Raw genomic sequence first — 17,922 nt, 5'->3', positions numbered from 1 at the left:
CATCTTCCTCTCCTGGCCCTCCTACATTGTCAGCGGCGACCGCCCGGGCGTATGACCAGGGTTTGATGCGAAGCCCCGTGATGATGACATCGTTCATCCGGGTGTACTGCTCCAAATCCGCCACTCTGTTCTCCAGGTACGCCAGCCGCCGATCCTTCTCGGCGTTCTGGAGCCTTAACTTCCTCGACCAGGTCCAGGATGGCTTTCTGCTGCAGTTTGACAGCAGAAATCTCCTCTGTCATAAACTCCAGCGACTTCTTAATATCGTCACCTTCCTCGGCTGACAGAACTTTTTTCGGGCCCATGCTTGTAGCGTTGCCATGACGACCAGCTAGCTAGTTTGAATGTATGCTAGCGTCCTTCCTCTCTCTCACCGCTACGGTTCAAAAACATCAACTTCTGAGTTTTCGAGAGGTCGCAAATGACGAGCCACCACTTCTGGACAGTTTCCCCACGCTGCCGTTTTCAGGAGATATGTTAAGTTTGCCAACATTTCTGCTCAGAGAACCTGTTGCTGACAGCTCGGTGTGTCACTTCCGGTCATGTGCGTGATGCTTTGACAAGGCATATAAAAAAAAGTAGAGGAAAATCGCATATATATGAAAACTGTTGCTGAAGTACTTCTCCTTACAGCGATGCAAAACCTCTCCCAAAGGGGGCATCTTGAGACAGATACATCACAAAACAAAGGAAACTTTTTAGAGATAATGGAACTTATTTCTAAGCATAATCCACTGATTGCATAAAAAAACTAAAGCTGCAGAAAATGCAAAATATACCAGTAACACCATTCAGAATGAAGTAATGGAATGTCTGTCAGAGATGGTACATGAAGACATTATCAGAGAAGTGAAGGAGAGTGAGTACTTCTCTGTGATTGCAGATGAAACAAAAGACCTAAAGGAAACAGAGCAACTGTCATTAGTACTAAGGTATTACTACAATGGGGCTGTTCAAGAGAGTTTTTTCGAGTTCCAGAGAGCAAGTCAGCTAGATGCGGCAGGGCTCACCCAAAACATCATACAGTGTCTGGAAAGGTATGGCCTTGAATATCGATCCAAACTTGTAGGCCAAGGATATGATGGGGCGTCAGTAATGGCAGGCAAATGCAGGGGTGTTGCAGCCAGGATCAAAACAGAGGCAAAACACGCATTTTATGTACATTGCAATGCACACTGCCTTAACCTTGTTATCGCTGATGCAGTGAAAGCAGTCCCTGAAGCTGACTGCTTTTTTTCATTGTTGCAGAAATTGTATGTCTATATGTCAGGTTCATATGTTCACCAAAAATGGATCACAGTTCAAAAGGACATTTATCCAGAGGCTCCTAGAGAACTTCAGTGATACCAGGTGGGCATGTCGTTACAGTGCATGCAAAACTGTAATGGACAGATTACCAGCTACATTAAGAGTACTACATGAGATACATTTAGAGAACAGTGATGACAGATCAGTGGAGGCACGGGGTCTGTTGGCACAAATTGACCTCACATTTATTGGCAATTTATCCACATTTATAAAAATTCTAGGTGAAATTAAGTTGCTTTCTGATGTACTTTAGTCTCCATCTCTTGATCTAGCAAAGGCTGTAGACCTAATTCATGCACTTCAAGACACCTTGGACCAATATAGAAGTGAATCCTATTTTGATGAGCTGTGGCAAGACGCAATGGATATTGCAGAACAGTGTACTGTTGCCTCTGAGACAGTTAGAGAAGGGTGCAGAGAGAGAGCCTTAGGCTTAAGGGTTATTTTGTAGATTCTTCAATCGGGCAACACAGGTGTAAGTTTAAGAGGGAAGTATTTTACCCCATTCTTGACCATGTACATGCAGAGATGGAGAAGCGCTTCAACAAGACCAATTGTGATATTATGAGCGGTATACAGGCACTTTCCTCTGACAAAAAGAGCTTTTTGTCAGAGGAAATAGTTTTAAGCTTGGCTTGTCTATATGACTGTGATATTGAAGACCTCAAACATGAGCTGTATCAAGCTAGAAAGGTTGTTCAAAGGAGAGCAGGGTGTGGGAATGAACTCTCCAGTGTTTTGGAGTTTACTACCTTCCTAGAGCCTTACAAAGAGGTGTTTCAACAGCTTTTTCGTTTATGTCGAATAGCTTTAGCCTTACCTGTCAGCAGTGCTACTTGTGAACGTAGCTTTTCAGTGCTAAAGCTTATAAAAAATCATCTACGAACAGTTTTGAGTATTGAGAGGAAAAGAGCAAGATCATTAAGCCTGGATGACTTTATAACACGTTTTGCCACCCGTCACCGTAACAGGCGGATCCACCTATTCTAAGTCATTGATAATATTCTCTTTTCAAAACATAAATATTTTGCAACTACAAGTGCTGCTGTTTACAAATGTTTTTGTACTTCTTGTCTTCTTAACATGTAACAGTCTTATTAAAAGTTCAAGAGGTTTATTTGTGTACAATTTATACTGAAAACATTATCAAAAGAAGGCATAAAAAATATTTACTTGCTTTCAGGTTTAATTCAAATGTTAGTCTTTTTATTTGTCTTTTCTGTTTCAAAATCAAACACCAGCTTGTGAGAAGATTATGTTCTTTTTTTGATAAGTTTTGCATTGCATTGGCTAATTTGCCAATTGTATGTTAAAAATGTTTGTATTTTAATGTTCAAAAATGTTGAGTGAAAATCTTATTCTAATAAAAGTTAAAAGCGCATTTGGTTATTAGGTTTATAGGGTTATTGAATTATGGTTAACGGTTGGTAGAATTCTTTTTAACATTATCTGCCAATTACATCTGCCACCCTTCTCCAAATCTGTGCCCCTACCTGCCCCCCCCAACAAAAATTTTCTAGACACACCACTGCACGCCAGCCTTGTGCTTTGCGCTGGCAAGAGAGATATTAAAGATATTTAATTGTGTTGTGGTTTGCAGTGTTTTGTGTTGTTTCACTTTAAATTTGTTTAAAAGCAAAAAGCTGAAAATTTAAATAGTTAAAAGTTGAAATGTGAATAGTTGTTTTTTGTATTATATGATTTATTTATTACATTTTATGTGGAGTGAATAAATAAAAGTATATTTACGGTGGCCCCTAGAGACAAAGCACGTACAAACTTCAAAACACGTACGAACTCTGAAGCACGTACAAACCCTGAAGCACGTATAAACTCCAAAACACGTACAAACTCCGAAGCTGTACAAACCCCGAAGCACGTAGAAACTCCAAAACACGTAAAAGCTCCATAGCACGTAAAAACTCCATAGCACGTACGAACTCTGAAGCACGTACAAACTCTGAAGCACGTATAAACTCCAAAACACGTACAAACTCCGAAGCACGTAAAGACTCCAAAACACGTAAAAACTCCGAAGCCCGTACAACAGAATTGCTCCAGGATGCTAGGGGCAGTGTTGAGCTTTTGTTACCTAGTGGCTACACAAGCCAGGAAGTACCAACGACCGGATTTGGTGTGTCGTAGTAACAGGTAAATGAACTTTTATTTAAATTATTTGAATATATATGAGTGCTTGTGTATAAATACACAAACAATACACATATGCTTTCAATTGTGTAATTTAAGTGATCTAGGTAGCTCTGTTTGGGAGTTCAGTTAACGCTAGAAATGTGTTTTGGAGTTTGTACATGCTTTGGAGTTTTTACGTGCTTTGTCTCTAGGGGCCACCGTATATATTTATATATAAACGTATATAAATAAAACCACTTTTTTTTTTTTTACATTAGTAATTCCTTTTGTGCATAATTTTATATTGTTAATAATAAATCAATTAAAACAACAAAACAACCTGAAGAGCCGGTTGAGAGCCGAAAGAGCCGGCTCTTTTTAGTCAGCCGAGCCAGAAGAGCCAGTGTTCTGGGAATCCATCCTACCTTGCAAACCATCCTACCCGTTGTTTCTGCGCATGCGCACAACACGAAATTCAGTGGCAAATTGTCCTACCTTTGTGAATATTAGCTAGAAAAATACTCTGACCAGTAAAATTAACTGCCAAACCATCCTACCTTTGTGAATGTCAACTACAAGCATACTTAAACTGCTAACATTTTGTGGCAAATCGTCCTACTTTTGTTAATCTGAGCTAGAAGCATACTTTAATAGCTACATTTCAGTGGCGAAAAATCCTACCTTTCTGAATATGAGCTAGAAGCATACTTTAACAGCTAAAATTCAGTGGCAAATCATCCTACCTTTGTTAATAACAGCTACACACATACTCTGATGGGTAAAATTAAGTCCCAAACCATGCTACCTTTGTGAATGTTACCTACAAGCATACTTTAACAGGTAAAATGAAGTGGCAAACCATCCTGTCTGTACGTATATGAGCTACAAGTATACTCTGATGGGCAAAGTTAAGTGGCAAACCGTCATACCTACTTAAATTGGTGCTGGAATTACTCTCTGACAGCAGAAATGTGCATAAACTACTTATGGTAGGCCGTTTTGCCAAAGTAGGATGGTTTGTCAGAACACCAGCTCTCTAAAAGGAGCCGGAAATCCCATCACTGATTGGAAGCTCCCAAATTTTGGAACGCATTGCTATTACAATTTAGGCCTCCTGAATCAATATTTTTAAAATGTTAATTTATTTTCATTTTATTGTCTTTTTGATATTGTGTTCTTTATTGTTTACCCTTATTGTATTTTTATTTTTAGTATTTATGTTTTTTCTTATTTCATGCTCAGCACTTTGGTCAGTGCTAGCTGTTTTTAAAGTGCTTTATAAGTAAATGTGGCTTGGATTGGATTGGCTAGATCCATCCCTGTGGTATCTGGTTCTGGACCTGAAGACCACAGGGAAAAATCGCACATCTATCTGCTGTGTGTTGCCACTGTTCAAATATTTTTTGTACAAATTTCTTGAAATTGTTTCAATTTTTGTTTGTTAAGTTGAATGTTTGTTTATTTTAGATCTTAATTGAATTCATAAAGAGACTAGCAAGAACAATATTAAAGAGCTGGTTATTACTAAAACTCTATTGATGAACAGTAAACTGATTATCAACTTTTTACAGTTGTGGAAGAAATACCTATCCTATACTTGTATAAAAGTATTAATACTATATATGTACATTCTGTAAAAATATTTTTTTACTGATGGAAAAGTATAAGTATACTGCATTAAAATATACTTCACACTCCTATATACTTCACTATAATTGTTGAGTCATTAAAGTGTGCACCACAACTGGAGCTAATTCATTGAAGCTACATAACACCACAATTTATTAGCTGATTTATATTTTATGTTAATCTAATTCTGCTACATAGAATTACAGTTCAAAATGAAATATTCGCATTTGTATAAAAAAAAAAAAAATCAATTTGAAAGCACTGATCTCTGCCACACATCAGTCCTGAGGATTTATTGAGTTTTTTAAAGCGCAGTTTTCCAGTTTACCTACGTACTGATTTATCACTAAGCTTCACTTTAATACTGAAAAATATCTTAAAAACCTTAGAAATTATGGGCAAGTTTTGAAACACTGCTATCGAGTTGTGTATGTGCAGTTACATGTGTTTGCTGCAGAATGAGAAACGTTTTCTTGGCAGGTTTAAATGTCTGTATTTTGGCCCAAATGCCAGTGTGGATTTTTCAGTGTTAGTTTAATTAAACAGCATTCCGAGTTAGTTCAACACCTAATCGAGTTACAATAACACGTTGATTCCTGAAAAGTGTTAGTGTCGATTTTAGTTGTTTCTGCATTTTAACACTGTGAGTGTTAAATTAGGCCACACCTTTATTTCCTGTGGAACCATGCATTTCAGAATCTTCGGTCGCCATGTTTTCTTGCTGCTGCGTAAGCTTAATTGTGTGAATACTGTAATTGTGTGAATGTTGTAAAGCATTGAGTTCCTGTTTCTCTTTATTCTTTATCGTGTATTATTCTTCAAGTTGCTTCCATTTTTTGCCATGGAAGTACTTCCACAATACATTACAAGTCCTATATCTTTAATAATGCATATTTTAATTATTAATTGTCAACACTTGAATATTTTCCCATCTGTTCTGAACAGAACGGGGCAAGAATGACCCTACGGTTTTTTGGTGATTTGGAAATTATGGTGATTTGTTCAAGGGGAATCCTCAATATCAGCTTGTTTGTGGGCAAAAATGGCCACCACTTGTTTACATTTACAAAATGCTATAAAAATTAATGTATATTTAAAATAAAATCCACTTTCATTGACCTGATTTTTTGAATTGGCATCAGTGCTGGTCATGAAAATCAAAATTGCATTCAAATTCAGAATTTTAACCCTTTAACCCTCTGGGGTCCAGGGTATAATTTGCCGTTTTTACCTACTTTTGATTTTACCTCACCTTTAAAAACTGTTTACTTTGCCTTGTTTGGTATCTTTTTTTTCAGCACAACCTCATGTGTCTGAATTTACAGTTAGTTTTTCATTTTGACTAACTGTATTGGCATAATTGATATAAAATCAGACACAAAACATAAAATCCGAGTAGGAAAAAAGTGATATTTTTTATTGTAAAAACCACAAACATGTTTAATAAATGGTTTTCAGAAGTTAAAAATGAAAATATAAATAGTAAACTTTAAAAACCTATGTACAATTTTTGAAACAACAATCTTATATGGAACTATTTGACTAAAAATGCAGCCAATGCCTCAGGCGTTTTTTGTCCATCTATTTACAAGATGATCAGGTGTCACAAAAAAAACAGTTCCTGTCCACCACAAGACACAGGAGCACACCACAGGCTTGACACTTCCAGGTTGTGTCACTCCTCCTGTTGTCCTCCTGGAGACAGCGCTTACATTTGAGTCTGCCTTTAGTGGCTTTCTGGACAGCATCTGTGTCTGTGAGAATGGGAACAGGAATGTGTTCAGCTCTCCTGCTGTGGGGAACACCTGTCTTGTCCATGCCACAAAGCTGACACACCAGCTCCACCATGAAATCTTTATGTGCCATGGGCTGAACCTGCTTGGCACTGCACATCTCACGATGCATGATGAATGATATTTGTGGTCGCAATGTCCAAAAAATGCAGCAACATGGTCCTGTACCAGCGGGCAGTTTTTCTGTGAGTGGAATAATACTGAATGAGCTGGTCAGACAGGTCAACCCCGCCCATATTTTTGTTATATGCCATGATTGGTGTGGGACAAGGGATTTCTCTCGTAGCCCAGTGTCCATCTCTATCCTTCACCTTTCTCTTCACCGTCTCCCCTGAAAATGCAGGATGGATGGTGGAGCACACAGACACCTCCCGTGTGTCCATCCACTTCACAAAAACAAGTGGGCCCTCTCTGATCCATCTCACAGATCCCCTTGGACATTTTCTGTTCAGAGGATTTGCCCTGTCTTTGGGACACCCTTTTCTGTTTTTCCCTGTAGGTGCCACATGCACCAAATCTCATGCTTGTCAGGTCCAGGATCAGTCTGAGACTTGTATAAAAATTGTCCATGTAAATATGGTACCGAGTGCCAAGACAGGAAGGCTGAATAAGATTCATCACCACATCATAGGCCAGCCCATGCTCACTTGCAGTTTAATTCTTGCCAGTGTATAAGGTAAAGCTGATGGTGTAGCCACTTCTTGATTCAGCCAATATAAACATTTTCATCCCCCATTTACTCGGTTTGTCTTTCATATATTGTGTCATCCCAGTTTTTGCTTTGGTTGCCACCATCCTTTCATCTACTGACAACTCCCTCCTTGGGTGGTAATAAGCCTAGCAGGCACTGAGGATCTCATCATATAGAGGCCTGATTCTAAAAAGCTTGTCATTAGTGATGGGATTTCCGGCTCTTTTTAGAGATCCGGCTCTTTCGGCTCGGCTCACTAAAAAGAGCCGGCTCTTTCGGCTCCGAACCGGCTCTTCAGGTTGTTTTGTTGCTTTAATTAATTTATTATTAACAATGATATAAAATTATGCACAAAAGGGATTACTAATGTAAAAAAAAAAGTGGTTTTATTTATATATGTTTATATATAAATGTATGCCGTGGCCCCTAGAGACAAAACACGTACAAACTCCAAAACACATTTCTAGCATGAACTGAACTTCCAAAGCAGAGCTACTAGATCACTTAAATTACACAATTGAAAGCATATGTGTATTGTTTGTGTATTTATACACTGCACTCATATATATTCAAATAATTTTTAAAAAAGTTCATTTACCTGTTATTACCACACACCAAATCGGGTCATTGGTACTTGCTGGCTTGTGTAGCCACTAGGTAATAAAAGCTCAACACTGCGCCCAGCATCCTGGAGCACTTCTGTTGTGTTTTGTACGTGTTTTGAGTTTTTACGTGCTTCGGAGTTTTTACATTTTTACGTGCTTCGAAGTTTGTACGTGTTTTTACATGTTTTGGAGTTTGTACGTGCTTTGTCTCTAGGGGCTGTAAATATACTTTTATTTATTCACTCCACATAAAATGTAATAAATAAATCATATAATACAAAAATCAACTATTCACATTTCAAATTTTAACTATTTAAATTTTCAGCTTTTTCCTTTTACAAATTTAAAGTGAAACAACACAAAATACTGCAAACCACAACACAATTAAATATAAATTAAAATATGAAAACCAAAAAAAGATGCACATTCTCTGTCATATGGGCCTGCATGCATAAACTTTCTGAATCCTTTATCATCTGCAACTGAAAATAGTTATGGATAATTACTATACCTTTTTAATGTGACGTTGTTGTCCCTGGCTCTCTTTCTCTCTCTCTGTTCCTGTGCTACTGAGTGTAACTACCGCCCCTCCCCCCTCTGCCCAGCGTAAAGCACAAGGCTCGCGTGCGGAGTGAAGCGGAAAAAAAAGTGCGAGAGAGAGAGGGTGAGAGAGAAAAAAAAAACCCACGTGACGGCTCGCGAGAAGGAGCCGGCTCGCGTCGTTCACGTCAAAGAGCCGGCTCTAAGAGCCATTTCGTTCGCGAACGACCCATCACTACTTGTCATGGCCTGGTGTTCCCTTCTTTGCATCATTTTTTAGATCCTCCTCGGGATCACTAAGGTGGATGTTCCAAAATATGCTGCGGAACCTGTCTCTCGTCATCACTTTGGATGGAAGGGGCACAGACAAGATATGATTCTGTCTGATCATTTCTTGATAACATTTACATTTACAATAATTGATTACGCAGCAGTGGAGAGTGGACTTTATCAAAGTAGATGTCTTTCTGAAAGCGCTGTAACTAAGTTTAAGAATATAATCCAGCCACTGTTATCATCGTCAATGCCCTGTACCAACACAGAGCAGAGCAGCTATCTGAACGCTACCCCAACAGAGGTCGATTATCTTGTTAATAATTTCACCTCCTCACTACGTACGACTCTGGATACTGTAGCTCCAGTGAAAACTAAGGCCTCTAATCAGAAGTACCTGACCCCGTGGTATAATTCTCAAACACGTACCCTAAAGCAGATGACTCGTAATCTGGAGAGGAAATGGCATGTCACAAATTTAGAGGATCATCATTTAGCCTGGAGAAATAGTTTGTTGCTTTATAAGAAAGCCCTCCGCAAAGCCAGAACAGCTTACTACTCATCACTGATTGAAGAAAATAAGAACAACCCCAGGTTTCTCTTCAGCACTGTAGCCAGGCTGACAAAAAGTCAGAGCTCTTTTGAGCCAACCATCCCTTTAACGTTAACTAGTGATGACTTCATGAACTTCTTCACAAATAAAATTTTTATCATTAGAGAATATATTACCAATAATCATCCCACAGATGTAATATTATCTACAGCTACTCTTAGTACCATTGATGTTAAGTTAGACTCTTTTTCTCCAATCGATCTTTCTGAGTTAACTTCAATAATTACTTCCTCCAAACCATCAACGTGTCTTTTAGACCCCATTCCTACAAAACTGCTCAAAGAAGTCCTGCCATTGATTAATTCTTCGATCTTATATATGATCAACCTATCTCTAATAATCGGCTATGTACCACAGGCCTTCAAGGTGGCTGCAGTTAAACCTTTACTCAAAAAGCATCTCTAGACCCAGCAGTCTTAGCTAATTATAGGCCAATCTCCAACCTTCCTTTCATATCAAAAATCCTTGAAAGAGCAGTTGTCAAACAGCTAACAGATCATCTGCAGAGGAATGGTTTATTTGAAGAGTTTCAGTCAGGTTTCAGAGTTCATCACAGCACAGAAACAGCTTTAGTGAAGGTTACAAATGATCTTCTTATGGCCTCTGACAGTGGACTCATCTCTGTGCTTGTCCTTCTTGACCTTAGCGCAGCATTCGATACTGTTGACCATAATATCCTATTAGAGCGATTAGAACATGCTGTAGGTATTGCACTGCAGTGGTTTGTATCATATCTATCTAATAGACTCCAATTTGTGCATGTAAATGGAGAGTCCTCTTCACACACTGAGGTTAATTATGGAGTTCCACAGGGTTCAGTGCTAGGACCAATTCTGTTTACATTATACATGCTTCCCCTAGGCAGCATCATTAGAAGACATAGCATACATTTTCACTGCTATGCAGATGACACCCAGCTCTATCTGTCCATGAAGCCAGATAACACACACCAATTAGTTAAACTGCAGGAATGTCTTAAAGACATAAAGACTTGGATGGCCACTAACTTTCTGCTTCTTAACTCAGATAAAACTGAGGTCATTGTACTCGGCGCTGAAAAGCTTAGAAATATGGTATCTAACCAGATTCTTACTCTGGATGGCATTACCTTGGCCTCCAGTAACACTGTGAGGCACCTTGGAGTCATTTTTGACCAGGATATGTCCTTCAATGCACATATTAAACAAATATGTAAGACTGCGTTCTTCCATTTGCGCAACATCGCTAAAATTAGAAATATCCTGTCTCAGAGTGACGCTGAAAAACTAGTTCATGCATTTATTACTTCCAGGCTGGACTACTGCAATTCATTATTATCAGGATGTCCAAAAAACTCACTGAAAAGCCTTCAGTTAATCCAAAATGCTGCAGCAAGAGTACTGACAGGGACTAGAAAGAGAGAGCATATTTCTCCTGTTTTGGCTTCCCTTCATTGGCTTCCTGTTAAATCCAGAATTGAATTCAAAATCCTGCTCCTCACATACAAGGTCTTAAATAATCAGGCCCCATCTTATCTTAATGACCTTGTAGTACCATATTACCCTATTAGAGCACTTCGCTCCCGCTCTGCAGGCCTACTTGTTGTTCCTAGAGTATTTAAAAGTAGAATGGGAGGGAGAGCCTTCAGTTTTCAGGCCCCTCTTCTGTGGAACCAGCTTCCAGTTTGGATTCGGGAGACAGACACTATCTCTACTTTTAAGATTAGGCTTAAAACTTTCCTTTTTGCTAAAGCATATAGTTAGGGCTGGACCAGGTGACCCTGAATCCTCCCTTAGTTATGCTGCAATAGATGTAGGCTGCCGGGGGATTCCCATGATGCATTGAGTTTTTCCTTTCCAGTCACCTTTCTCACTCACTATGTGTTAATAGACCTCTCTGTATTGAATCGTATCTGTTATTAATCTCTGTCTCTCTTCCACAGCATGTCTTTTATCCTGTCTTCCTTCTCTCACCCCAACCGGTCGCAGCAGATGGCCGCCCCTCCCTGAGCCTGGTTCTGCCGGAGGTTTCTTCCTGTTAAAAGGGAGTTTTTCCTTCCCACTGTCGCCAAAGTGCTTGCTCATAGGGGGTCATATGATTGTTGGGCTTTTCTCTGTATCTATGAAGCGCCTTGAGGCGACATTTGTTGTGATTTGGCGCTATATAAATAAAATTGAATTGAATTGAATTGAATTCTGCCTCCAGTAATCTCTGAGACTTGGAAGTGACACAAGTGACATGTAAATCAGGAGACCAAAAAACTGATAGAGATTTTCTGTCTCTACATCAGTCCATTTGTATTTTTTGCCTAAATGCTGATTTTTTTGTAGCATTTTTGTTTGTGTTTGCACAAATTGTACTGACTGTGTCAGTAGCAAAAAACAATAAGAAAAGATCTTTTGGGCTTTGGGGGCAAAGTGTCTCTATCTGGACTCCTGGTGTTCTCTGTGGCTGAAACCTGCTACATTCTGGGGTAATATCAGCATCCCCTTCTGACTTCCAGGGCTCAGACCTGAGATGTGGCTCTGCTGCCTGAGGCAGTGGAGATCTGGACCTGGTGGGCGTGTCACGCCTTCCCTGTCTCTCTGCAGACCTCCTACTAACGGGGTTGCCATATCTTTTTTTGATTGGTTGATGTGGTTAATTTTTCCACCAATAGAAAAGGGGATGCCATGTTGTTGGGTGGGGTGTGGGTGGAGTGTGGGTGGGAGCGGATTCACTTGCAATGCGAGCGCTGTCTTTAGAAAGTCCGGTGATTATCTGCTCGTCTTGCGGTAAACGTGACAACAGTGCTCGGGAAAAAGTATGCCAAATATAATTAATCATAACTCTGGTTAATCTTGGCCTATCGACACAATTTAAAAACTGGTATGTAGTTTGAAGTTTGCACTTTCAACACAAATTGAAACGGAATCTCAGTGAGGCTCTGTCTCGCTGCTACGTCATCTTTATTCGTCGACATCATTGTGACGCGTCCGTTGACCCCAGAGGGTTAATTACCAGTTAGATCATATAATTGTAATGATTTACAAACTGATGAAAGCATAAAATTCCTTTTCTAACAATGGAGGTTAGGTGCATAGCAATAATTAACAGTACCAATGATTATATATGCATTATTTTTTGTGCATTGACAGAAAAACAAAAAAACTCCCTCTCAGCTTGTTCGTGTCCAAAAATGGCCACCCCCTGTTTACGTTTACAAAACACTTTAAAGGTGATCGTTTAGGACTTCAGCAATAATACAGACAGCAATGTAGAAATAAAACAGTTTTATTGGGAATTAACTTAAAAACCAAAAAAACGACAAACAAACATCTATCTCCTATTTTTTTGTCACACAGGAAAGAAGCATCAATATCTGATGAGAAGACTTATTTATTTCTATTTAGTTTTTTCCCAACAGGAGAAGAATATCTCTAACAAGTAGATTTGTTCACATTTACACATCTTAATTTTGAAGTGAAATGTGCATTTTGAGTTTATACACGATGTATATAAGGCGACCGATTCCTCTTGCAGTATTTTTGTGTGGTGCGTTTTTCTATGTCGTAACAAAAGAGGAACAAAGGTGTTTAAGTTCACCTAGGATGATTTGTTTTAATTTTCACATGGTCTTACTGAGGTGATGCGAATTGAAACATGCATTCTTTTTTTTCTTTTTTTTTGGGGGGGGGGGGGGGGGGGTTGCTGGAAAAGCTTGAAAAGGGACCTTGAAAGTGCTTAAAAAGTGCTTGAATTTGACCCTGAAAAAGGCGTATGAACCCTGAGCTAAAAGATCTCCTTTGTTATAAAAAAGTCAAAAGTAGATCTCAGGCTGCTAATGCAGGGAACTGCATAAAGGGTGAGCCCTCCTTTGATACCAATGGCTACTGGATTGTAGAGCAGTATCTCTTCAGTAGTGGGACCCACATGGTTTTTCTTTCATGAGGGATCCACTCAGTCACTGGCTCCTTGTTCTCAGAAAAAGCTCCTGCATTCTTTTCCATCAGCTGCTCGGCCTCCACCTCCATGCCCCCATCCCCAATCCCCATCAAAGAAGAGGATTCAGGCACTGGCTAGTACTCATCATCAGTGGTAATACGGTCACCCTCTTTGGAGATTGTCCCCTCATCTTCTGGAGAGAAAGTTTCTTCATCTTGGTCAAATGTCTTTTCTTCAAGAGCAGAGGACTGTTTCCTGTGCTTGCTCTCTGACCAGATCATACAGACAGTGCTTGAAGCAGTGTTGTCCTTCTTGCCATATTGCCAGAATAAACGATTTGGAAGTTGTTAGGCTTACCTACAGAAGTAGCAACGTCTGCACCTGCATAAACTCCAGGACACGTTTACAAACAGTGTTTGTTGTTGTTTGCCCTGCAGCTGCAGGTTTGAATTCTGCAAAATGTCCTGTGATTGGGTTGTGTTTTTTTTGAGAGTTTATATTTTGGGTATGGTATCTTTTTATGAAAAGCACAAGAGTAAAAGTGCTTTTAGCCTGTGCTTCAAAGCTCAATAACCTGCATCAACAGAAATTCACTGCACCCTATGTAATATTTGAAACATCATAATTTATTCCAGTCTATCTTGCAAATATATGTTTGTGCTGAAATGTCATTCACAAACACAAACTATTAGATCCTTAAGATCAAACCTATGTCAAAATATTGTCATTCATTTGGTCCATTGGAGTGTGGTAAGCCATCAAACGCCCCTATTGGAAACTAAGAATATTACATGAAATTGCTTGTTTGGCCAAAAATGGGTAAATGATGTAATTTGGTAAAAAAAAAAAAAAACATTAAAAACTACAATTTTCATGTCTTGATGCATTCTCAATCGTCCAGGAAAATAAATCTCCAAAAGTTGATTCTGTTCATCTGGACGTAGTGTTTTCTGGGAGAAACGTTTCGTCACTCATCCAAGTAACTTCTTCAGTCTCAGCTGACTGCAGGTTTCCCCAATCTTATAAACAGTACATTTGCATAATGACTGAAACCAGCCCACTGAAGGAACAATGGGCTGTTGTTCCTTCAGTGGGCTGGTTTCAGGCACAGCCCATTGTTCAACCCAACAGAATCAACTTTTGGAGATACAATTTTCATGTGTTAAGTTTAGAATGAAAGCAGTTTTATTTTAATTACACGATTTAGTACTGTCAATAACAAGGAATCAAAAAAGGTGGTTATAATGGGTTTCAATTGGACAAAAATGGCCACGATAGAGCCAAGAGGAACAATTTGATATATTTAAGGAGCTGAAGTTAAAAATTAAAAAATCTGAAAAAAATCTAGACCCTTGGGAAGTTTCATTCCATTTGCATTAACACAGCGAAAATGGTTGAAAAAAGAAAAGTGAAGTGGCCACAAATGGCCACCATAGGGCCCAGAGGGTTAAAATGACATACATTAGGTGTGTCCAAATTCATAGGCTGCATCCTCCTGAGGACCCGTCCTTCGCAGTCTATGTGGGCCGGGTCCTCAGAAGGTCGGGTAGGCCGGAAGTAAACGGCTGTGAAATTGGACGGTCTAGCCTTCAGATTTGCGTCACCGCTGTCTCGGCCGTCTGCTCCTTGCTATCTAAAATATAACAGGACACTGGCATAAATTCTCCACCATCTCACACTTCTGTTTAATCAGTTTTCTATTTGACGTTTATTCAGCTGTGTGAAAACCAAGGAGGAACCCACCCGGGGGATTAATAAAGTTTTATTTTATGTAATGTAATCTAATAACTTTAACCTCAGCCAAACCGATATACTCCCGAACAAATAAAACACTGAAAAAAGCAAAACAATAACATTTTTAGGTTATCTAAGTGACTTTTATATTATGTTTAACCTGAGTAGCCAAAGACCGCGGTCATCTGAAAATAATGTGCCGGGAGTTTGCCATTCTCCCCGGCTCTAGTGACCCACAAGCTCCCAGCTAGCTATCGAACTCCGAAAACATCGGAGCACTTTTGAGAATATGTGATATGTTGATAAACTGAGCAGATATTTGAAGTTTACACAGCTTTATTCTCGCCTGAAAATATGTTAAAAGTTTATTTTGTGACCCAGAAAGAGTATTAAGAGTAATATTAAAACTTAGTAGCGGCCGGCATCGTTGAAAACTGAATTGGCTGGGCCGCGCTCTAATTTCTGGGATATGGTGGATACACCCGACCCATCCTTAAAATTCGGGGAAAAGGAGGACGAATTTGTCGGCTGCATTCGGAGGAGTCTATGAATTAGCCTTCGTCACGTCGCTGTGACGTAATCAGCCTACAAATGCGGCCTCAGGAGGAAGCAGCCCATGAATTTGGACACCCCCATTTTTGCATTTTTGACAATGCCCATTTTGTGTAACGCCATAATTTCCCACTACCCATGAACGTCACTTTTTATTGGTGTCTGGCTCACTCCTGCATCTCCGCCCACTCCATCCCCATCTGCTGCCGGCGAGTGCTGCTTCTCTGCTCTGAAATGAAATATCTATATGCTATAAGTATAAGTCATATTAAAGTAACACAATGGCTGCTTTTTTAGTGAAAAGTTACAATTTTAGTATTTAAAAGGAGTGTTTGATGAGCTAACCCTAACAACCCAATGCTAACGGCTAGCACTACTATAAGCCCAGTGTGAAATGAATATGTTTCAAATGACTGTATACTACAGTTTGTGTTGTTTTATAGACCCTGTGCACGAGAAAATTCTAACTTCCTATTTTAAGACCGGATGAAGGGTTGTACATTTTCGGTAGCTTTACTTTGCGGTCAATCGCTAAAAATACGAAAACGGAAAGATCGCGTTAACCCTTGTGCGCCCGCCTGTTCTCGGGACGTGGTGACCCCCCCGAGGGGCGTGTGTGTTGTTATTAGGATGGTATTGATGATGATGATGATGATGATGATGATGGTGGTGGTGGTGATGGGGGGGTCTTGGTGACCCCCCTCGGGGCATATGTGTGTTATGATGATTAGGGTGGGGGTCGCTAGGACCCCCTCGGGGCATATGTGTGTTATGGTGATTAGGGTGGGGGTCGCTAGGACCCCCTCGGGGCATATGTGTGTTATGATGATGATGAGGATGATGATGATGATGATAGGGTTGGGGTTGCTAGGGCCCCCGTGGGGCGCTTGTGTTATTATGACGTCGGTGGTGTCTGGGGAGCGGCGGTGCGGGAAGAAGCGGCGCAGTTGGGACAGTACGTGACGGCGCACTTGGGGCACACATGCACTCGGCACTCGTGGCACAGGATCTTGGTCTTGACGTCTTTGCTCCTGGGACACACGCGGCACCTTCGCCTCTTGACCGGAGAGGAGTGGCGTTAGAGGCGGCGGCACGTGTAGTACGAGCATCCGCATCGGCATCGTCGGCCTCGGTGGCAGTACCTCGGGCCGCCGCTCTGCCTCTTCCTCCTCTTCCTCCTCCTCCTCGCGCTAACGCCCTGGCTTCGAGCATGGGGCGCGCGAGCGCTTTGCCCAGTCGCTCGAGGAAGAGCCTTCGCTTGTTGAGCTTGCCCGCCATCCAGTCGGGGTGAATTTCCCTCCAGAGCACGAACGCGTTGTAGGCCGCCACGTCGACCATGTTGTGGAAAAGGGCCACGGGCCACCTGCAGGTCTTTCTCCTGCAGCTGTACGTGCTCACGACCTTGTCCAGGTTGTCGACGCCTCCCTTGGTGCGGTTGTAATGCAGCACCAAGGGCGGTTTTGCACTGCCGCCGCTGCTGCCGCTGCTTCTGTTGCTGCTTCTGTTGCTGCTGCTGATGCTGTTGCTGATGCGGCGGCTAGGCCGGGGCTCGGGGCTGGAGCGATGGTGGTGGTGGTGGTGGTAGCGAGGAGCGGTGGTGAGGAGCAGCACGTTCTTGTTCTTCTTTGCCACATAGGAGAGGATGATCGTGTCGGGCCCTCGTCCTCGTCCTCCTCCTCGTCCCGCGGACCTGTACACGCCGGCGAGCACGAGCAGCCCCACATAGGCTCGGAACTCGACGCGGCCCATGGGTTTCCATCCGTCGATGGCGGGCCTGCGCCTGTCTGCTTCCAGGTTGGTCATGGCGATCACCGAGTCCTCTATCTCTGGCGGGAAGTAGGCCATGAACGAGGAGGCCTCGTCTCGCGCCGCCGCCACGGCCTCTTCGGTGGGGCCTCGTCCTCGCGGGTCGAGGTCATCGTCACCGTTGTCGTCTTCTTCTTCTTCTTCTTTGTCTTCTTCTTCTCCTCCTCCCCCATAATCTTTGTCTTCATAGTGTTCGTCGTCTTCTTCATAGTGTTCGTCGTCTTCTTCATAGTCTTCGTCGTCTTCGTCTTCGTCTTCTTCTTCTTCGTCATAATCATCGGCTATATCTGCATCACGAGTTTCGCCGACAGCGTTGTGGCTGCGATCGCGCCCAAGATCATGAAC

The 17,922-nt window shown here is 41.2% G+C and overlaps 1 protein-coding gene across 1 annotated transcript; it reads left to right on the top strand.

Moving 5' to 3' along the window:
• Positions 1-575: 575 nt before the first annotated feature.
• LOC146491985 (zinc finger MYM-type protein 1-like) lies at positions 576-6,105 on the top strand (the record flags this gene model as incomplete). The annotated part of the gene is given in 2 exon segments (XM_085150495.1): positions 576-737; positions 739-6,105. Coding segments are annotated over 2 exon segments (768 nt in total), but the record flags the coding sequence as incomplete, so codon positions are not given.
• Positions 6,106-17,922: the final 11,817 nt, after the last annotated feature.

The sequence above is a fragment of the Neolamprologus multifasciatus genome, chromosome 23, assembly GCF_963576455.1.
Source record: "Neolamprologus multifasciatus chromosome 23, fNeoMul1.2, whole genome shotgun sequence".
Taxonomy (NCBI): domain Eukaryota; kingdom Metazoa; phylum Chordata; class Actinopteri; order Cichliformes; family Cichlidae; genus Neolamprologus; species Neolamprologus multifasciatus.
The sequence above is the reverse complement of the archived record's forward strand: the minus strand, read 5'-3'. Positions and strand labels throughout refer to the sequence as shown.